Consider the following 21827-nt stretch of genomic DNA (forward strand, 5'->3'; position numbering starts at 1 on the left):
TGAGCGTCTCGAACCTCCACTGCGACCTCCTTCCCACGGGCTCCACTCGAACCATGGTCTCGGGAGGCAGGGGGCCGATGCCCCAACTGCAGATGAGCTTGCTTTGACTGTTGGGGCTGACGGGGCAGTGTTCTTTGCCGCTGCTCCTGCTGCCCCCCCGCGACTGCTGGGTTTGCTGCTGCTGGGGGCGTGATTGCGGCTGCGGTTGCTCCGACCTGCCATCCCGCGAGCTATAGCTCGGGGTTATGGAGGACGTAGTGCTCGACCTCGCCCTATGACGCTTCGGTTAAAGGAGCTCGAGATCAACCATATTATCGTCTTGGTCGGCTTCCCCTCTTGAACTGTTCGTCTCAGCGAGCTGTAAGCCGGAAGAGAGAATCTCCGCACCCAAGTCCCTGAAATGATCTCCCTCGATAGTCTCGGTGCCAAGAGAAGGGGCGAGCTCGTATTCGCGAAGTAGCTCGTCCGAAAGTTCAAGAATCTCCGAGCTTGACTCCGCAGCCACAAGTTTGCCAAGGATATCAGTCTCCTCGGCCGATAAAATCGGTTTCTTCCCCCCAAAATCTGCATCAAAGCATGAGCAAGTTAAAACAAGCACTCTCAGAATAAAGGAAAGATTTGTGAGAGCTCATCTTCTCTTACCAGGGGTCAGTGCGAAGCTACAATTCCTAAGTAGAGAAAGGGAAGGGCAAGACACGAAGAACCAACTGGACTTGTAATCGCCCACGTTGGACTTTCCCTTTGCTTTACCCTGAGGAAGGGCGGCCTTGTACGGAGAAGGACGAGCCGCCAGGTAATACAGCCCGTCCTTGGCGTTTTTGAAAGAAAATAAAACTCTTATCAGTTTTGGCGAAGGGAGAGGAAGTTTATTTATAAGGAATAAAACGGCCAAAGAAGTAAGTTGGGCATACGAATTCGGTGTTAGTTGGAAGGGGGCGAGCTTGACGTCGTTCAAGAGGGCGATAAGGTACGGAGCTATTGGGAACATGAAGCCAGACTCGAGGTGTTGGGGGCTAATAGCTATGAAATTGGCTGGCGGGTAGGCTGCATGGGAGCTCGATGCAGGGATGTATATTCGGCAGGTCCTGGGGAGACGAAACTCCTGAGCACAAGTCATCACCTCGTGAAGCTTGGCCTTGGATGAGAATCTCTTGAAGACCGCAAGATCAGCACTCCCACCAGCGATCTGATCTTGAACCTTCAGCTCGGTTTCCCGAGAGGTCGGGACGGCGACCTCCCTGCACCCCGAGCTCGCACCCCCAAGATTTTGGCCCTCCATAATGAGACAATCTTCGGAGCTCGAAGTGTCGTTTTCTCCTACGATATAATTGCAGCGCTTTTGACCTGAATTTCCACGGTGTTGGTCGGACATCTACAAAGGAAAAGAGAGAACAGTCAGGTCGCAAGTCGCGAACCAGACCTCAAGAAACTAGAAGAAAAAAACCCTAAAACGTCCCCTAGGTCTTCCAGGCCGAGCGCTTCGCAAAAAGGGTACCGCCTAGGGCGGAGGGGCTGCAGCCGCAAGCCCGGTGTTCCATGAAAAGCTAATCCTAAGGTCATTGGACCCAAAGGCCCAGCAAACGACAAACCGAATCGTGCCATTTCTCCAAAAATGAGAACGACATCGATCGATGAAGCCAGAGAAACCACCGACGGCTAACCAACGGTGGACGGCCTCACAAGAAGAAGAAGAAAGTCACGACAAACTTACCTAAAAGCTGCGCTTGACGACTGAATGGGGACTCGTACCAAGCACCGGACAAGAACGGCAGACGTCCGAAAGCACGGCGATAACGGAGGCCTCGAGAGAGGAAAGAGAAAGCAGGGAGGCAAAGGTTTGAGGGAGTTTCAAAATAGTGTGAAAGAAGAAGCGGGTGGACACTCCCCACTATTTATACTGACGGCCTGGTCCATCCCAACCGTCGGATCGAATGACGACTTATCACATGCTCCGCATCCAGCGGCCGCACAACAGCTTGTGGGTCCCACGAGTGTAATCATGCGCAGAAATGGGGAGGGGGCGCGCATTAAATGCGCTGCCGACAAAGCGTGCTGCGTGGAACGACGAGACTTAAGGTGATTGGACAGAAGTCGGAGGGATGGAAGAACAGCTGGCACGCGTCAGTTCCCAGCACGAAGATCGTGCCGCGAACTGGGGGGCTTATGTTATATGTATTTCCTGCATCACCCCGCATGGGCCAGACTCGGTCCGATAGACCGGCCCAATCACCCAAGGCCAAGAAGGCCCGGACGACCTCGTCAAGGAAGGTCCAGCCCCCACCAAAGATCCGGAACTCGTAAAGCGAGCATATGGCGAGTTCCCGGTAATCCCCCAACGAGCTCGGAGCAATCGACTAACGAGCTCCTGAAATATCCTCTAGATCGCTGGACCATCCAGGTCGCTCGCCCAAAACCTCCAGCTCGCATGAGTGGCAAAGTTGCTGAGAAGTCAGAGGTAGGGTCCGATCACTTTATCTGTAACAGCCCATGCCCCTCGTAATGAGGATCCCACTCCCGGTCTTGCGAAAGGGGTAAGAACTTTCTGTCCCCCATTATACAAACACTGTATTTTTATATATTATCTAGATTGTAAAAGCCCCTCAAGATAAATGGAAATCAAAGAGACCATGAGGGGCAAGAAGGACGAAAGAGAATAATCAGATACCGCCACTCTGGGAGAATAATCAGAGGGCGGCCGTGGATTAGGCATCGTTCTGGCCGAACCACGTAAAAGATTCTGGTGTACACGCTTGGAACTTTGGGGGGAGGGGTTTTCTTCCTTCCTTCTCGGTATTTTTGGATTGACTCACCGCGGCCCAAAACGAATCACGGTCGGCCGAAATCAAACGTCGACAAGTTATTAAACGTTTTATTTCGCAGCGAGAGTGCAAGGAAGAGAAGAAACGGCCGTGTAAAGGCAAGCTCCTCACCCTCTCCTCGTGTTCTTCAATTCCTGTGAAAAACCCATTGATTTCCTATATTTTATCTTCTCCTTTACTCTAATTCGGCACCTCGCCTTATTTGTTGAGTTATTATTCAGTGTTTTAAGTTAAATTAAATCTGAGTCATTTAGAGTTTTATTCATTGAGTGCCTACGGGGGTTTGTACCGCCCCCACTCCTTTTGGGAATAATGTCAGACCCAGCTTGGGAACTAGGTTCCTAGACGTGCGGGTTTATTTACGATTTTATTGGGTTTATTTACAGTTTTTTCTGGATTTATTTATGGTTCGGTTAGAACTATCGAGCAGTAGAGCAGGGGTCGATTGTTGGTGACGTTGGGGTAGACTATTGTACAGCTCTGATGTGGACCATCGGGTGGACACTCCTAGTCACTGGCCGTTGACCGGTGCCGGACACTACTGACTAGCTCTGCCAGTATGTGATTTACTGCACATTTAGATTCATTATATTACTGTTCATGATTTGATATGCATATGGGTACGGGTTGCATGTTGAGATATTCATTTATTGAGTATGCTTGGACACAGACATTCTAGCTTGGTTAGGTTGCGTCCAGCACGACATATGCATCGCATGTGGTTTACTATGTGGGCGGAGCATGGCCTGATGTCTGGATGTATGGGCGCTTTGTATCACGTTGATGCTCACTACGCCACTGCATTTTATGTGCATTGCATGGCTACTGGTAGTATTTAGTTCTGGGACGGGAATACCGTTCCGAGGGAGCCTATGGCTTGGCTGTCGGGAGTACCGACAGGGATACGGGTGGCGGGAGTACCGACCCGGGATGGCGTGCACAGGATGCTGGAGGTATTTGTTACCGTTCAGGGCAGCGACATGTTGGTATGGGACTTGTGTGCCAAGTGTCTTATGTGGGCCCCAAGGACCGGTATGTGCTTTTATTTTGTTATGCTTTTGAGCTGTTGTGTTGTAGCGTCTCATGGCTTGTGTGTACCTGGGGGTTTATTCTGGGGAGAGATTTCTGGTTTTGTGTAGCCTGCAGCCTTTCTTTCCTTACGCTTGCTGAGTCTCTCGACTCACCTTGCTTTTCATCATTCCAGGTAGTCGCAGCGTGGGCCATAGCAAGGGAGTCAGCTTTAGCGGTAGAGTCGGTATGGTGTACAGGCAGTCCCGTCAATCCCTGTTAACTCTGATATCTTAGCATGATTTACTTTATTATTCGTACTGTGTCAGGTCTCTTCTCGAGTCTCGTGTATGTCGGCACAAGAGTTTGTGTTTATTTATCTTATAACCGCTGTGTTAGTGGGGTACCCGTAGTGCATGCAGGTGTTTAGCTTCGCTTCCGTTGTTTTCATTCTAGTGTATGCATGCTAGGGTGGTCTTTGTCTCTGTGTTTATTATTTTTCTCCTCCCGTAGGCGCTCCCGTTCGGATAGACCGGGTGCTTGGGATATCCGGGCGGGGATGCTTACAAATTTAAATTAATTAAACTATATATAAATAAAAATAAAATAAAAAATTTACTTGACAGTCGGTATTCGACAGTATTACCTAATATCTCAAGATTTCTCCCAATTTAAAAAAGTCTCATTTTTCTATAATTTATTTTAATTAAAATTTTATATTAATATTTAAAAATTAATAATATGAATAAATTACTAATATTTATCTTGACTCTTCATATACCAGCATACTTACATATTCTCTAAATACTATTCAGCTATGAAAAAAATCATTTACATGTTTCAAAAACTACATGTTTTTCACAAATTTAGAATTAATTAATGACCTATAAAAATTTTATTTCGGGTAAGCAAAAAAAATTAAAAAAATATAATAAAATATCAAAATAGTAATTAGAAATGCACAAAAAAAAATTTGACGACTGTTTTGTTATAATATATATATAGATGTTGAAAATCATTAATTATTATTATTATTATTATATGGGCCAGCGAGAAAAGCCCAAACAAGCCGAGATTTGCTTCGAATCCGTTTCGCTTCTTCCCGTCTATCTATTTATTCCGAAACCGATTCAGAGAAACATCGTGTTCCAAACAAACGCGGTGTAAAACCCTAGCGACCTGGTTATCAAACTGACCCCGGGGCTGCAGTTGCGAGAAGAGCGGCTATCGGTTCCAGCTTCTAGGTTTGATCCCCCCCCCCCCCCCCCCCCCCTCTCTCTCTCCCAGCAGTTTCCCGTCGTCGTTTGTTAAATCTGTCCGGCGAGATTAGTACTTTTTGCAATCCGATTGATGATGTATGCGTATTCACCTTCACATGATTCGTTATATGTGTACATATATGAATACATATACACTTAAGGGATGTTCATGATGAGAGATCTTCTGGATCTGAATCTGTAGACTGTGTTTTTGCCACAAGTGTAGAGATTAGTCTATTTAAAAGGAACATTGGAATGATAGATTTTCTCTAACTGCGCTTGTAGCCATGCCTGGTCATCAATTTTTTGCAGCAGTTTTGTGTCTTTGGCTGCAAATTTGGTGTCTGGAAATATTTGTACGCTATGACTAAGAGCTTCTACTCGTTCGTGTTTTGGACTTTTTAGTTTTTGTTTCCTGGGGTCATCTAATGCTCTGATGAAAGAAGTCGATCTTGTTCCATTAGATTACAGTTTTCTTGGATAGGCTTTAATGTTCACTCTATTCTTGTTGGCATAATGAAAAATTGAAGAACAAATATTGCTAACGATGAAGTGGAGAAAGTCAATAGAAAGTATTTCAGATAAGTTAATGGACAATATAGTTGTAGTCAATGTCAAGTAGTTAATAAAGGCCTTCTGTTGGGTTGTGTAGTTCAAATTCTTAATTTTGTTTGTATTTATCTTCGTTCATGTAATTTGTTGCTATTTTGGCTGACATGGTAAATGCTTATTACTGCAGGTTAATGTTGATTTGATGGTACATGCTTTTTCTTGAGAGGGCATACTATTTATTAATTTGATTGATTGCTATGTCGACTTTTGCTAAACCAGAAAATGCTCTGAAGCGTGCTGAAGGTAAATGATATATTTCTTTCTGTGGAACTTTATATTTGATACTTCAATGGAACAACAATCTTTGTTGATTGCTATTCTTTCCAATATTGAACTGTCTGTTCATAACCCCTTTTTATGATTATGCTTATGCAAAATCTGGTTTGGTTTTCATGTTTATTTATTTGAAACTCTGAGCTGACCTTCAATTGTGTTTGGGTACAGAGTTGATCAATGTTGGACAAAAGCAAGATGCATTGCAAGCACTACATGATCTTATAACCTCGAAGAGGCATAGAGCATGGCAGAAAACAAATGAGAAGATTATGTTCAAATATATAGAGCTCTGTGTTGACATGCGAAGGGGCAGGTATGCCAAAGATGGTTTGATTCAGTACCGTATAATGTGTCAACAAGTGAATGTAACTTCTTTGGAGGAGGTGATCAAGCATTTCATGCATTTATCTACTGAGAGAGCTGAGATGGCTCGGAATCAAGCACAAGCTTTAGAGGAAGCCCTTGATGTGGATGACTTAGAAGCTGATAAAAGGCCAGAGGATTTAATGCTAAGTTATGTCAGTGGTGAAAAGGGGAAGGACAGGTCTGATCGCGAGCTTGTGACCCCATGGTTTAAGTTCCTGTGGGAGACCTATAGAACCGTTCTTGAAATTTTAAGGAACAACTCAAAGTTGGAAGCACTTTACGCGGTAATTCCTGCTTCAAAGCAATATTTACTGTTGAACTTGTGCTGGGTTTTACCCTTATTCAGTGGCTTTTTTTTTTTCTTTCCCCCGAAGCCATTTACCTATTTGCAATAGAAGTTAATCCAATTACTTTTTGTTTATAGATGACAGCACATCGTGCCTTCCAGTTCTGCAAGCAATACAAACGCACAACAGAGTTTCGCAGGCTATGTGAAATAATCAGAAATCATCTTGCTAACCTGAACAAATACAGAGATCAGAGGGACCGACCTGATCTATCTTCTCCAGAAAGCTTGCAGTTGTATCTTGACACAAGATTTGAGCAATTGAAGATTGCAACTGAACTTGAACTCTGGCAGGTCTGTATACTCAGATCTGCATTGTGTACAAATATGCCTATAAATGAAGATAGGTTTAGTAATTATGTGGTAGTCGGTTTACCTTGTATCTCATTCTTATGTTTCTAATTTGTTATTTCTTTCTTCAGGAGGCTTTTCGTTCTGTGGAAGATATACATGGATTAATGTGCATGGTTAAGAAAACCCCAAAGCCGTCGTTGATGGTTGTTTACTATGCGAAGTTAACAGAAATTTTCTGGGTGGCATCCAGCCATCTTTATCATGCTTATGCGTGGTTTAAGCTTTTCTCACTTCAGAAAGGCTTCAATAAGAACTTGAGTCAGAAGGATCTGCAATTAATTGCATCATCTGTTGTCTTGGCTGCTCTCTCGGTTTCTCCTTACGATAAAACGCGTGGGGCATCTCATTTGGAGCTTGAGCATGACAAAGAGCGGAATTTGAGGATGGCTAATCTTATTGGGTTTACTATTGACCCTAAACTTGAGAGTAGAGAAGTGGTATTGTTAATTTGGACATTTAATTTCTATGTAATAGCAATTTCTACATAAGTCTTACTCTAAATATGTTCCCCTTTGTCTTGGCAGCTATCACGGTCATCTCTTCTTGCAGAACTGGTAAGTGCAGAATGCTTATTCTATCATATACACCTCCTTTCCTTGTGTTAGTAGGATGGCTAGTTTTTCTTCTTAATGTCCTTTTCTTTCCTCTATTTTTTCTTTTTCTTTTTTTATTTTTTGTTGGGGGGTGTTGTTGTAATGGTCTTCTATGAAGTTCACCTTGAGGTGCATAATTTTTTTGTTGCATAACATTATTATTCACAACCCTGGTTTACAGCATTGTTGCAAGCTGTAGTTATATCATACAGATGATTGTATTCCCATTAATGATTCATAATGGATTTTGTGATGTACATCGCCCAGGGGATACTTGTAACCTGATGGTTTTTTGGTAGAAAGGGTACATGCTTATTTTTCTTGAGCCTCATAATATTTTTTAGGTAGAAACATTGAAGTAGGGCGCAAGAGCAAATACTCAAGTGATTGCTTATTTGTTTTATTGTTACTTCTATTATCTGCAACATTTTATTCCTCTAGTTGCAAAAAGTTGCAGGATTTGGTAATTCTATTGGATGACTTGAGAAAATAATTACAAGGGAATTAACAAAAGATAAGGGAGTAAACTCAAGATTCTAGATTTTCTAGTAAAAATATGCCTTGACCACTTTTACTATGTTCTATTGTAAGCAAGATTTTATCTGCTCACTAGTGTCACTACCAGATTATTGTAGAGGCACGAACATAAGAGAACCTGTGTCAAAATCTAGTGATGGTCCCATATGAATTGGGCAAAATGTTTTCAATTATATGTACACCTTAATTGCTCATTATAGTGATGACCAGTTTATGTGGGTATTTGACAAGCACAAGTACACTGCAGCTTATTTTAATTGAAGTCAAGCAAGATAATTGGCAAGCCTATGAACTGACCGGAGAGTTGGTTTGGGCTTTTGATGAGATCTAATTCTTGCTGAAAAGTGGCTGTAGTTAGAGTTGGTGAGAGTCTTGACATGAGATTCAGCTAAGAAGTAGTATTATATTCTTTTTGAAGAAGATGCTGCTACTGTCATCACTTTCCTATTTTACATATGCCCAACTGTGGGAAATATTTATATGTGCACATTCTTGTAATCTGACATTGTAAAATGTACACTCATATATATTGTGGGATTGGGCTTCATAATTTAAGATGGTTCAGTATTGGGGAAACACTAAGTATTGGGGAAACACTAAGAAATGAAAAAACTTAAACCCAAAATTGAATATCCTAAGCCAAAAAGAAAAAAAAGGATACTTGACCCAAATTGTTGTGATGTTTCTTGTTCTTAGTCTTTGAACCATGGCTGAGTCTAAAATTCACATCTGATCCTACCCCTTGAAGTATTGAAGTGCAATTTAGCTTTAATTTTTCTTAATCACTGATGTAAAATGCAGGCTATTCTGACATGTGCATAATGTGTTCACCATCACCCCACTTCTATTGGTAAAAAAGGTGCTAAATAGTAGTGCGTTACCATTGCCTGATTTTGTGCCTTTTGCAGGTCAACAAAGGTGTAATGTCCTATGTGACTCAAGAAGTAAAAGATCTTTACCATCTTCTGGAGCATGAGTTTCTCCCTCTAGATCTTGCTTCAAGAGTCCAGCCCCTTTTGGCCAAAATTTTGAGAGTCGGGGGCAAGCTTTCTTCAGCATCTTCTGTACCCGAGGTGCATCTGTCTCAATATGTGCCTGCACTGGAAAAGCTTGCCACTTTGCGATTGCTTCAGCAGGTATGCTGCACTGGCTGTTATATCATTAATTATCTGCCAATTTTCTGGAAATTATATGCACTAATTCAAACCTGCTCGATGTTTTTATATTTCAGGTGTCTCAGGTGTATCAGACAATGAAGATAGAGAGCTTATCTATTATGATCCCCTTTTTTGATTTTTCCACCGTGGAAAAAATCTCTGTGGATGCCATCAAACATAATTTCGTTGCAATGAAAATTGACCATATGAAGGGAGTTGTTGTCTTCGGCAACTCGGTAAGTTTGATGTTGTGTTATACTTTTATCATTCACTGCCTTCCTTTCTGAATGTGGAAATTTATAGTTCACCAATACTATATAAACAACATTGTAGAAGTGTTGAACTGCTTTCATTAGTACCTCTCTTGGTAATTACCCTTGAGATGGTGAATTCTCTGAAATTTACTTGTGATTTTCTGTACATCATTTCCCATCGAGACAATGAAATTGTAAATATACAGAAGACTCTTTTGACCTGCACTTGCCTGTTTCTGTATTGGTAAAAAAAGTACTGTTGCATCTAGTTGAGCAGAAGTTATGGTCACAATTATTGAATTGACTCATTGTTATTGGTTAGTCACACTTGTCTTCTCGATTAGATTCAGATGTCTAGTCTCCTTATTTGACAGTGCCATTCAATTTCCTCATTGGTATTTAAATGTGAACTGGATTGCTTGCACTGTTAGGGCAGCATGGACTTTTTTTTATTTCTTCAACTTTATAATCATTTTTGTTACTAATGGTGATCAATTCTCGTGGAGATCTGAATTCTTGATGTTTTAACATTCTTTTGGGGTTTGACTTTCTGCAATTCTCATTTAATTTTTGATAGAGGAAAAATATATTCTAATTTATTGGCTTTACTTGTGTCTGGGCATTTGTTTGTATGTGTTAGGGTATCATGTTCCTCCTGACGTCTAGCTGAATCATTTCTCTGTCTTGTCTATTAGTTGCAATCTAGTTCCTTTAATATGGAACTCCTGTTTCTTCCATAATTTTCACATTCCTCCATTCTGGATCTTTGAGTTGGGCATTCCTCTTGTGCTTTTAGGATCTTGAATCTGATGAGATGCGCGATCATCTGATGATTTTTGCGGAATCATTAAATAAAGCAAGGGCGATGATATTTCCCCCTGTAAAGAAAGCATCAAAGCTAGGTGAAATGCTACCTGGTTTAGGGGAGATTGTTGAAAAGGAACATAGGAGACTTCTTGCCAGAAAATCAATTATTGAGAAACGCAAGGAAGAGCAAGAAAGACATTTATTGGAGATGGTAATGTCTGTTAACTTTCTCACTGTTTGACCTTTTATGTTTGATTATTTATTCTAGTGCAAGAACAATTTGATTTATTTTAGTGAACTGTTTTTTGTTAAAGGAGCGTGAAGAGGAATCAAAAAGGCTAAAGCTGCAGAAAATAACTGAAGAGGCTGAACAGAAGAGGTTAGCGTCTGAGTACGAGCAAAGGAAGAATCAAAGGATCCTCAGGGAAATAGAGGAACGAGAACTTGAGGAAGCCCAGGCTTTACTACAGGAGGCCGAAAAACGTAGCAAGAAGAAAGGAAAGAAGCCTCTTATAGAGCCGGTGAGTAAAGTTTGGTTTTCTCTAGTTGTCTCCTAGAAATGGAAGTGCCTAAACTGACTGTTACATGTTTGTCCAGGAAAAGGTGACTAAGCAAACCTTGATGGAGTTGGCTTTGAGTGAGCAAGTTCGGGAGAGGCAAGAGATGGAGAAGAAGCTGCAAAAACTGGCCAAAACAATGGACCATTTGGAAAGGGCCAAGAGAGAAGAGGCAGCGCCTTTGATTGAAGCCTCATTTCAACATCGTCTAGTGGAAGAAAAGGTTCTTCATGAACATGAGCAACAGGTAATAGTTCAGGTTTTCTAATATCCTTTGGTTATTTAGAGAAATGGCGCTCATGAAAAGATTCATTTATGTAGACTCCTTGAACTGTTAAAGGACCATTTCTTAAATGTATTCTGACACCCGCTGTAATGTGATGCTTACAGTTTCATCAGTTGTGATTCCTGTCTTGTGTACTTAATGATGAATTTTTTTGTGTACTTTGCAGAAAGAGATTGAAATGAGTCGACAACGCCATGATGGAGACTTGAAGGAGAAAAATAGGCTCGCCAGAATGTTGGACCATAAGGTATGTACTGCAGGCAATGTACTCTGTTCCAGCAAATTTTTGTTCCAGGACCTTGTTTTATGGTATTGGAGTTACTGTGGCATATGAATCCTGTACTAATTACTTTCCTAGTATGGCAATGAATGTTTTAGTAGGGCTTTTAATTAATATCAGGATTATTCCAAATTTAAGTTATACATATTAATATGAATTTGTTCCTTTAAATTGGATGCATCTTACCTGTGGTTGTGGGTAACTTAATTTGATTTGCTGGTTTTCTGTGCACTTGCAAATTATTTCTTTAAATGAACTCTGGAACAATTCTGGTAAATCATACAACATTTTATTTATTTCGTTTCATTGTATTATTTGGCAGATTCAATTCCAGGAAAGGGTCATGAGCCGCAGGCAAGCTGAGTACAGCAGATTGAGAGCTGAGAGGGAGGAACGAATCAACCAAATACTTGAGCAGCGGAGGCAGGAGAGAGAATATAAGAGGAAGATGCTATTCTATTTGAGGACAGAGGAGGAGAGGCTGAGAAAAATGCGTGAGGAGGAAGAAGCTCGCAAACGTGAAGGTATGTCATTTGGAAAACACTACATGCCAAATTTGCAATAATTAGTCTCTTGTTCCGTGTATAAAATCAATTTGTAGAAGTAAAGGAGCAGATTCGTTTAGGTACTCTTCCTAATGAACAACATTGTTTACCTAATTTTTGCATAAACAATAACTGGTATTATTGAGTAGCCTAGCCTGTTTATTCTTTGTTGTGCTTCTTATCATGACCAATGTAATTATTAATCGTTTTGACCAGTGCCAAATATTTTGGCCAATCCTTACATTGGTTCCATATTTTTATTTCTTCTTATGAATTATTCTCTCATTATTTATGAACCTGCAGAGGCGGAAAGGAAAAAGAAAGAAGAAGCTGAACGCAGAGCGAAGCTGGATGAGATTGCTGAAAAACAGAGACAAAGAGAGAGGGAGCTGGAAGAGAAAGAGAGGCTCCGGCGAGAAGCTCTTCTGGGGAAATCAGGCGAAGGGGTTCCAAGGGCTCCTGACCTCTCTGGTGGAGCTCGACCAATGGAGCCGGCAGCCGCTGCGGCTGCAGCTGCTGCACCAGCAGCAGCACCAGCTCCGGCACCGGCACCGGCACCGGCACCGGCATCAGCACCAGCACCAGCAAAATATGTGCCCCGATTCCGGCGTGAGCAGCCTGCTGATAGTTCTGGGCAGGCCCCGCCACCGGCCGAACCTGATCGCTGGGGCAGCAGTCGAGAGCCTCGTGACAGTTGGCGAAGAGATGATCGTCGACCTGCATTCGGAGGTGGCGGCGGCAGCAGCGGTGGTTCCAGGTCATCGTGGTCTTCATCTAGGGTCCCTGTGCGTGGGGAACGTTGAATATGGGAAGCGTGTACTTGTTTTGTACTTGCTCGTCTAGCTCCTTTGTTCATTCATATTGAATCATCTCTCTCTATCTCTCTCCTATCTCTCTATGAAATTTTGTGGGATTTGGGAACCTTAACCTAAACCTTGCAAGCAGTTTTTATATCGTTAATTTGGAGGGTGTAATAACTTGGGAAAGGCTTTCTAAAAGATATTGGCAGTAGGTTCTCTTTGAAGAGGATTGATATTGTTTTGCGTTTTTGGATGCGTATTCAATAACTTGGACTGCTCTATGAATGGTGAGTTTCATTCATCCCATAGCTCAATCACCTTTTTGTTGTTGCTGCTTCTCCTCTTCACCCCCGACTTATTTCTATCTCCTCTGCTTTCCTGTTGGAGGGTGTAATATAAAAACTTGGCGAGGGCTTTCTAAAAGATATTGGCTGTAGGTTCTCTTTGAAGAGGATTGATATTGTTTTGCGTTTTTGGATGCGTATTCAATAACTTGGACTGCTTTGTGAATGGCGAGTTTCATTCATCCCATGGCTCAATCACCTGTTTGTTGTTGCTGCTTCTCCTCTTCTCCCGGGACTTATTTCTCTCTCTTCTCTGCTTTCCTGTTGGTCTGCAACGGGCTATTTCTTCAGAGTATCTTTGCACACAAGCAACACACAATTTGCAGTACCCTTGATGATCTTGCAGTTCCACGTCAAAATTGGAATAAGAGTGAAAACATGCCATGCCATGCTATATGCTATCACAAGAATCTTCTCAATGGTGAAAATTGATAAAAACTTGGATGTCTTCTTCAATAGTGATATCGCGGCAATCAAGATGGCTGGAACTCGCAAGATAATAAATAAACATATAATTATTGGGCCTGCTTGATTTTAATATTTTGAGAACTTAAAAAAATTGTTTTCACAAGTTTCTTTTCCTTCTCATTTTTTACCCCCCCCCCCCCCACTCCTCACTCCCGGCGACTTGATATCACCGGATGGTAGCGGGGGCGGAGGAGTTAAGGGTAGGGTAAAAAATAAAATGCAAAAATGAAAATGAACAAAGTTGTCAAAACAGATTAAGTTTTGTTTTTCAAGACCTGTTTTAAAAAAGCTCCAGTCATCTTAGGAGTTTTATCAAGCCTGAAAATATGGCTTATTATTGATGCAATTCAAGATCACACGGTTTTTGATAATAAGGTTGAAAATTTGGAAGAATGGGAACTTTGCAGTTATACTTTGTGCTGCTGCGAGTACGGTTTTTTAGACCGAATAAGAGTTTAGGCTCTCTCTCTCTCTCTCTCTCTCTCGTGTGTGTATATACACACACACACATATATGCTTTAGTAGGTTTGAGGCCTTCTATGTGTGATATTGCTAATAATATCACACCATATAAGGAAAGGCTCACAGGTGTTTCGAACCACCTGGGCTTGTGTTTTGTTCTAGAACTAGCTTAGTTTGCTTGTATTTGCCCAGCTCACATTATGGATGCAAAATATTATAATTTGAGGATTTTGCTGCATCATTAACTGATATACTATACGTTTTCTTGCCAATGGGATTCAAGTTTTGTTTTACCTCATAGCTCAATGCACATTGAGCTTTAACATGTTTCAGCAGTCCAAGCAATGCAATCTTGACACGCTGCTAACCTAAATTTTGCTATTTTCAAACTCAAGGATTATAGTGTAGTGTCCCTTAATGAGGATTAAGTTCTTTTGACCTAGGACACATTGCCACATCCACGGAGTTTAACCTATCACTCTTTAGGTAAGAGCCCTACAATGTCTTTTAAGTATTTCTTTATTTTATCCTTGCCTGTTATATCAATCTTTCCTATTCTTTATCATTTAAGAGGAACCACTTTAGCAGATGGTGCACAAAAACCTTTAAACAAGTGAAGTGGGATTGGTGTGCCATTCTATATTCTATGGCCCCCTCTAGGCATTTGGCACTATTTGCCTATAATCTTTGGCTAACAAATTTTACTTTTTTGTTGCACTACATGGGATCAATTAAGACTTTGTGATTGTTGTACATGCCCATCTCTTTAGTGACTTCCAAATTGTATGAAATCCTAAGAAATCTTGCTATACATGGTTGTGCAGCAATAAGATCTATCTTAATTCAAAGTCCATTCTCAACATTAGAACTCAGATTAAGGATGTCAGGCAAATGGTTCTTCATGGTCTTAACAAGTTCCAAGATTCATGGAGGTCACTTTGTAATGCAAATTCATATATACCCTCTAATCATTGAGAATATTATATCCGGCCATCTCTCTGGTCCCCGCAGGACACCCTAAGCAGCGATATGTGTCCTGCCATAAATGGGGTGCTGATGCACCCAACATACTTTGATGTTCCAATGATTCTTTGTTTTTGTGCAATTAATTGTAAAATAGCTATTGCTATTTGGGCTCTTGACATTATTTTAACTTGTGCACTTACCATAAATATAGGCTCCTTAGCCACTGATTTCTCTTGCCTCTTCTTGCTTGTGTTTCTTCTAGTTAACACCTTGCAATTTTGAGCGATCATGATGTTTGTAGTACTTTGGTTGCTCGTTTCAGTAACCCATCTGTCAGCCCTTGAAGAATGCCCCAAATGCGGCAGCATGAGCGTTCCATACCCGCTTAGCACAGGTGCCGACTGTGGAAACCCTAAATACAGAGTCTATTGCAACAATGGCATTTTGGAGTTCTCGTCAGCTGATGGATTTAACTATAGAATCCTCAGCATTGACCCTATGGCTTACAAGCTCACCATAAAGCCACCCCATATAGAGGAAAACTCTTGTCAATCTTCTGATCTCTCCTTAGGTGGCTTAAGGCTTGACGAGAACTCTCCTTTCAACATATCTTCACACAACACTGTCATGTTACTGAACTGCTCTGAGAACATACTGTTTTCGCCGTTGAACTGTTCTTCAAACAGCCTTTGCAGGCAGTTTGAAGAGAAGGCCAGCGAGGGGAGCGCGTGTAAGAATACCCTCTGTTGCTCTTACTTAAAAGATTCATCCATGAACTCTCATAGGATTAGGGTGAGGCTTGGCGGTTGCAGTGCTTATACTTCTGTGGTCAATATGAAGTCAGAAGATCCAGTTGAGTGGTGGAACTATGGTGTCGAGCTTCAATGGCTGCCCCCTAACTGACTGGTTGGGGAGCACCGAGCAGCAGTCACAGTAGCAGAATAAGTTGCCTTGATGCTACCAAACAGTTAAAATGCCTACTGTTTTGTTGTTGTTCTGCGTGTTTGCTTTTGTGGTCTTTGTGTGCATGCTTTCCTTTTGTTGCCTGCTATTTTAAGTAATACTCCAGTTCTGATTTGAATAAATAGTCATTTTAAAAACGTTTGCTCGTAGTTTCCTGAAAAAGTAAATGATAGATGGCACGTAACATGCCTTGCATATATATAGTCTTTATTTGAGTTTTTGCCAATTCACAGTCATGATAAAAATAATTGGAGAGCTATAACACTAATGTTTTAGCTCGTGCAGGGAATACTTAATTAAAGCGTCTGGGTAATGATTGACTAGAATTTACAGGGCCTCGACTTTTACCTCAAGAATATTTTTAACTGGTGCAGGTTCCAATTCTGACCCGGCTTTATTTGGGCAATATCTGTTCCTTTTCACTTCCACGCAGACACGTACATCTATTTTACAGAACGCACGTTTTAGCACACGTGAAATGGAATGGCCATTGACTTCCAAATAAAACATATCACCATGTTATTGCGTTGTTTTTCATGTTTCTTTTCCCCCAGTTCCCTTCCATTTGTCTTTTTCCCCCTCGTATGGTGGATATGGTCATATAATCAAAAATTGAAAATCAAAAGTTCATATTACCCACCCTGTTAATGGAATTAAGGATTGTCATTTTTCCTTCTTCTACTTCCTGTTCTTTTGATATGTCTCAGAATCAGATGCCCATTTCTTGCTGCCCAAACTTAAATTCTACCAAGCATCATTTGCAGAGCCAACCCACATAACTTATATGGTTAGCCGAAGTATTCCATAGAAATCCAACTAAAGCAATTAGTAAGATAAAAATGTTCATTAGTACAAATGAGACTTGATGCATGGATGGGTATACTCCAGCAAAAGGCTCACCTAGGGAACAAAATGATAATCCAGGAAAGTCAGGTTTTCAAAAACAGCTAAAAAATAAAGAATATAGTAATATCAAAAAGCTTTTGGTCAATGTGTCCTACCAAACCATTTAACTACCCCACATGAGAAAAAGAAAACCTGAAATATATGGCACAACTGGAGCTTTACAGCTTCATAATCCTACCTACAACCCACAAATTCCGGTCCAATGAAGAGTGATAAAAGTGGGGTAGGTCCATAACAGTTTTGACATTGTTCACCGTGATTGATGCTTTGTGACTGATAAAGGAGGGATGCATGAAATAATCTAACCACTATGTGATGTGCCTTTAGCAACCATGTTTTTTTTAAAAAACAAGCATATCAAAGAACAATTGTTAAAGTTGCGTGTTCAATAACTAACACGGACAAACTGCAAGATACCACGAAAAGATCCCAAATTTATGTGAACTTTAAACGTAGAGAAAACAAGGTCTGGACTAGTAGTGAGCGATGAAAACCACAAACCGAAGAAACAAGAAACTGCCATTTAATTGAAAATGTGTGCATCTACCATTTAGCTATATGGACAGTCAGATCCAACTACAAAGAACTGAAAAAAAAAAAAAAAAACAGAAACTACAAAAAATTTAGTTAATACATTTAAGCAATGTATTGCTCGATTACAATCAATTATATTTATCTGAGTTTGTTTTCAAGTGCTACAATCTAAAACGGTGAATCAAGAACAACATATTTTCAGATAAGAAGAAACAAATATTTTCCTCAATCACCATTCATGTCAATAATTAAACATGCCAGGACATGACCATATTGGGAATAATCCTACTTCGGAATAAAAAATAAATGCACATAACTAGTTTCATCCAGGGCATTCCTTTGTAGCTAGCTATAAATGAAAGAAGATATAGCATAAGTATCATTTAGCAACAACCAATTTTACTTACATATTTAAGCTGTTAGCAATACTATTACACGTGTTAGATCACATATTTGTTCTCCATCACTCAATCCGACAGCCACTCAAAACCACAATCGCTCAAAGCTCTTACCAATAGGCAGAACACCTAGACTTTGGGTTCCTAATAATGTTCTTACAGAATGACCAAAGCAAAAGGAAAATCAAGAATGCTCACACTGCCAGAGAAAAAATGTATTAACAATTACTGCTTTACCAGATTATGCAGTCACTGCAGGTTTACCACACCTCTTTCCTTCCATAGCATCTTTCTTTCTCCTACAGTTTGAGCAAAGGAAAGGGCCTTCCCAGGGTTTTGATGCAGGTGAGAAATAGCGTCCAGAGTTAATGGACAAACCCTCACTTGGTGTTTCATCTGCCTGGCAAACTGCACATCGGAGAAGCCCCGATTTTGAGTTTAAGGAAAAATCCTTACCCAGCCTGCAAGTCCATAGAATGGACATAAGATTAGGATGCCAGCTCAAGATTATGGAACTTCAGAGCCCTCACTCTTCCATGGGATTGGAAGAGCAGCATCTGTATCAAGAATATAGCAAGGCTACCAGAAAATTCTTGAACAATCCATGGACCATCTTGAATAGGCACAAGCATAGTACCAAGCTACTTGATGAATAATAGCCAAATAATAGAAAGGTACCACAAAAAAAAAAAAAAAAAAAAAGAGAGGACCAATTGAAGGATGAAAACAGTAGGAACAAAATGAAGAGTGTCTGCTACACTTCTCTATCAGATTATCTATCTCTAGATCTTTCTGTAATAAAGAATTCTTTAATCAAACTTCTAGCATATAAAAGTAAAATTTATGCCATATATTTCTATTTAACTGCACTAAACATTAATAATTACACCAACAGGTAAAACAAGAAAACCTGAACCTAAATTTAAAAAAAAAAAAAAAAAGTAATTGAGACACCCCAAACACTAGCAAATAGATGACAAGAAAAGAATATTTGTTTTGAAAAAGCCCCAGAATAGTCAGAGATGATTTTTTATCTTTTTTAACGGAAAGTTATGGTGACATTGACACACCTTTCTGCAAGCATTGCAGAACCCTCCTCAAACAACTCCTCCACAACCCCTACAGCAGAAAGCTTATTTGTTGCTCTGTTTGCACAAGTTTGAGATCTCTTTCCAAAGATAAGTGAACTCAACAAATTTTGTTTCTTCCTTGGTGTAGGGGGCAAGATTAGATGTTCAAAAGGAATGATATCTACAACAAGACAAGTTGTATCATCTTTCAGTCCTCTTGACCTGAGTGCTTCCTGCATAATAGAACAGCCAAGAATCAGCATGTAAACAGCAGAAAAAGGAAATGAAATGGCAAATAAGAATGCTCATGCTAGACATAACCTTAACAACAAGCTTTGCAGCAAGTTCAGCAGGTAAACCCCGGCAAGACTGTGCTGCCACATCAGACAATAATGCATCCCAGATACCATCAGATGCAATTATAAGTCTTCCTCCAGCATTTGAAAGCTAGATGAACAATGGAAGTATCAAGAACTTCAAGTTTAATACCCTATAAGTCAAAAAGACATCGGCAGAAGGGGCCAAATTATCACCTTCACTTGCTTAACATGAGGTATTGGGACAATGAATTCCCCCACATCTGTGTCACCAATTGACCGTGAAAGGCATAATCCTCCAGGCCAACATCGTAGAGGACCAACCTACGAACCATTGATAAAAAAGAAAATTTAGCACATAGATAACTCAAACTGAGATCATCAAAAGACAAAATTAGAACTTTCTCACCCCATTGCCCCCAAAAACATTGAGCCTTCCTACTTCACCCCCACTTGCAGTGACACGCTCTCTCTCTTCTACATTCTCTTCCAGCCTATGATCAACTGTCAACAGAGAAACTACACCCCCCTGTGTATCCAATATGCACCTAGAGTCCCCGACAGAAGCAACAGTCACAGTCCACCCATCAATCACTACAAATGTAACTGTTGTCCCAGATGTCTCTCCTGAATCAATATCAACCAGTAAAAGTAAGAACACGATACAAAACCCAGGATGGGGTATATTTTGATAAGCAAAAACAAAGCACAGAACTTGGCGTAATGAAAGGGGTTACATGCCTTTCTGCTGAAACTCTATGTCTGTTTTCACAAAACCTGCAACTAGTGCCCGAGGAAGAGCTTGAAGCCACTCTTCCCTGCAAATTCCTTGAGGAATGGCACTCAAAACGTTGTTCAATAGATTTTCCTTCGCAAATATAGCAGCTGATATACCGTTATGTCCATCAAAAATCTATAATATGTCAATATGAAAGCAAATTTAGAGTCCAATTATCTACGCTAGCCAATGAAGATAAATTTGACAAACTAAAATATATATATATATATATATTAAAATTTTAAATTAAAGAAAGAAAGTACTATACCGCAAAAACTGAAAATGTTGTCGACGGATTGCCTGAAATCCTCTGGCAATCGGCTTTGATCAGAAAATAGTCCTCTCCTTTTCTCGCCAGAGCAGCCTGTCCATACTTAATTGTGGGCTTTTCGGCCATTCCAGTCCTCAGTTCGCGCCCAATCAGAGTCCCCAGAGGAAGAAGAGGCGGTTTCGGCTGCATCCTCGACACTTCCGACCTACTTATCGTACTCTACATCTGGGCATTCTCAAGGCCGCCATATCCAAAACTCTACTTAACCAAAAACCAATCAAAAAAGCCCCTTCACATTGAATTTCAGTCAGGAAAAAGAAAAAAAAATATACAAGTCTTGCATCTGATCCACAACCAATACTAGCAAACACTATATGAGAAAGAAACAAGTCCAGCTTACGCACCCAAACACAGACGTTTACATTTGCATCTGTCCAATCTCTAGTGAATAATAAGTTGTAGTCGGAAGCGCTATACTTACAGAGGAGAAAAGATCACTGATGCGTCGAGAATTGTGCAGAGCTTCAAGCTAATAGGCCGTGGATTCTTCGCTTCCGGCAATGCACTGAGGTCGATTGGATCCTTCGAGAGAGTGAATCGAAGCAGTATCTGTGATTTGATTTGATTGGGGAAAAAAAATCTGGAGAGAGAAATTGAAAGAGAGAGAGAGAGAGAGAGAGGGCCAAGTAATTTGCAATTACTAGAAAGTCCCTGGAGACGATTCCGTTTTGCGCTAATACTCTCTCAATGGCGTAATGGTAAAATCAACCTTTCTTTAATAAATTCCGATTAATCAAAATTTACAATCAGCTCCAACCATGTTTAATAAAACAATACAAACCAACTTAATCTCACTAAAACCTATTTCAATTAAAATATAAGTATAAAAAACTCTCTCACCCTCTCTCTCAGCTCTCTTTTTGTTTTAAATGCACCATCACAAGCACATTTTCTATTCGATCTCACGGATATTAGTAGAAGATGTAAATCAAAGAACTCAATAGCCAATTTGATACCTAACCCCGCCGCAAATGTAAAAGTTGCAAGCGATTTTTAACTTTTAGATTACACTAAATGCTAAACTTCTTCTCATGATCAGGTCTTAACACTAAACTTAGGACCCAAAGACTATCACCCCAAAATGTACTTCCTTTATCAGTGAAAACTATGCCCTAGGAATCCTTTCTCACCCTTTTGACATTCTCCATTTGCTTTTTTGAAAAAAAATAAATATAAAAAGAATAAAAAATATCTTAAACAAATAAATAAACATGTGACTCCACATATTCTATATTATCAAAATCTTTGATAATTTATTTTTAATTTTAACTTTACGCTGTCAACTTTTTTTTTAATTTTTGCTCCTTTCCTTAAATGAGGATGAAAAAATAAAAAAAAAAAAAATTAAATGACACTAAAAAAGAATATATTATATGCGTGTTTCTTTTATATTTGACATGTATACTACTAGCTCGAATGCTCAAAATGTCATGA

General features: G+C 40.3%; 3 protein-coding genes across 5 annotated transcripts; 2 read left to right on the forward strand and 1 right to left on the reverse strand.

The window, feature by feature from the left end:
• Positions 1–4908: 4908 nt before the first annotated feature.
• Positions 4909–13080, forward strand: LOC127806740 (eukaryotic translation initiation factor 3 subunit A). 2 transcript variants are annotated; one of them, XM_052344227.1, is made up of 14 exons: positions 4909–5071; positions 5826–5941; positions 6143–6624; positions 6765–6980; positions 7109–7477; positions 7565–7594; positions 9079–9306; positions 9402–9563; positions 10378–10599; positions 10703–10909; positions 10986–11192; positions 11398–11478; positions 11834–12035; positions 12360–13080. In XM_052344227.1, the coding sequence occupies exons 2-14, from the start codon at positions 5896–5898 to the stop codon at positions 12857–12859; spliced, it is 2952 nt and encodes a 983-aa protein (XP_052200187.1). In that variant the 5' UTR covers positions 4909–5071; positions 5826–5895; the 3' UTR covers positions 12860–13080. The 2 variants fall into 2 exon arrangements, with proteins under 2 accessions (XP_052200187.1, XP_052200194.1); XM_052344234.1 differs by lacking the exon at positions 4909–5071 and adding an exon at positions 5134–5182.
• A 2270-nt stretch (positions 13081–15350) lies between these two features.
• LOC127788764 (wall-associated receptor kinase-like 20) lies at positions 15351–16428 on the forward strand. The gene has a single exon (XM_052317370.1). It carries the CDS (start codon positions 15385–15387, stop codon positions 15997–15999), a length of 615 nt encoding a protein of 204 aa, XP_052173330.1. The 5' UTR covers positions 15351–15384; the 3' UTR covers positions 16000–16428.
• Positions 16429–17878: 1450 nt separating this feature from the next.
• Positions 17879–21026, reverse strand: LOC127794560 (probable protein phosphatase 2C 5). 2 transcript variants are annotated; one of them, XM_052325756.1, is made up of 8 exons: positions 20815–21026; positions 20331–20591; positions 20026–20197; positions 19694–19911; positions 19501–19608; positions 19289–19336; positions 18968–19200; positions 17879–18358 (listed from the first exon to the last, which is right to left on the reverse strand). In XM_052325756.1, the coding sequence occupies exons 2-8, from the start codon at positions 20520–20522 to the stop codon at positions 18139–18141; spliced, it is 1191 nt and encodes a 396-aa protein (XP_052181716.1). In that variant the 5' UTR covers positions 20523–20591; positions 20815–21026; the 3' UTR covers positions 17879–18138. The 2 variants fall into 2 exon arrangements, with proteins under 2 accessions (XP_052181716.1, XP_052181707.1); XM_052325747.1 differs by having other exon boundaries at positions 19289–19414; positions 20815–21024.
• Between the last annotated feature and the right edge of the window lie 801 nt (positions 21027–21827).

The sequence above is a fragment of the Diospyros lotus genome, chromosome 1, assembly GCF_014633365.1.
Source record: "Diospyros lotus cultivar Yz01 chromosome 1, ASM1463336v1, whole genome shotgun sequence".
Classification (NCBI taxonomy): domain Eukaryota; kingdom Viridiplantae; phylum Streptophyta; class Magnoliopsida; order Ericales; family Ebenaceae; genus Diospyros; species Diospyros lotus.

Bases quoted from the DNA above. Each gene is read 5' to 3' on its own strand.
- LOC127806740 (XM_052344227.1), top strand. From the start codon at position 5,896: ATGTCGACTTTTGCTAAACCAGAAAATGCTCTGAAGCGTGCTGAAG. The intron at 9,307-9,401 runs GTATGCTGCACT...TTTATATTTCAG, and splicing joins CTTTGCGATTGCTTCAGCAG to GTGTCTCAGGTGTATCAGAC. The intron at 11,479-11,833 runs GTATGTACTGCA...ATTATTTGGCAG, and splicing joins CCAGAATGTTGGACCATAAG to ATTCAATTCCAGGAAAGGGT.
- LOC127788764 (XM_052317370.1), top strand. From the start codon at position 15,385: ATGATGTTTGTAGTACTTTGGTTGCTCGTTTCAGTAACCCATCTGTCA.
- LOC127794560 (XM_052325747.1), bottom strand. From the start codon at position 20,522: ATGCAGCCGAAACCGCCTCTTCTTCCTCTGGGGACTCTGATTGGGCGC. The intron at 19,912-20,025 runs GCATGTAACCCC...ATATTGATTCAG, and splicing joins CATAGAGTTTCAGCAGAAAG to GAGAGACATCTGGGACAACA. The intron at 19,415-19,500 runs GTGATAATTTGG...TTGTTCATCTAG, and splicing joins CTCATGTTAAGCAAGTGAAG to CTTTCAAATGCTGGAGGAAG.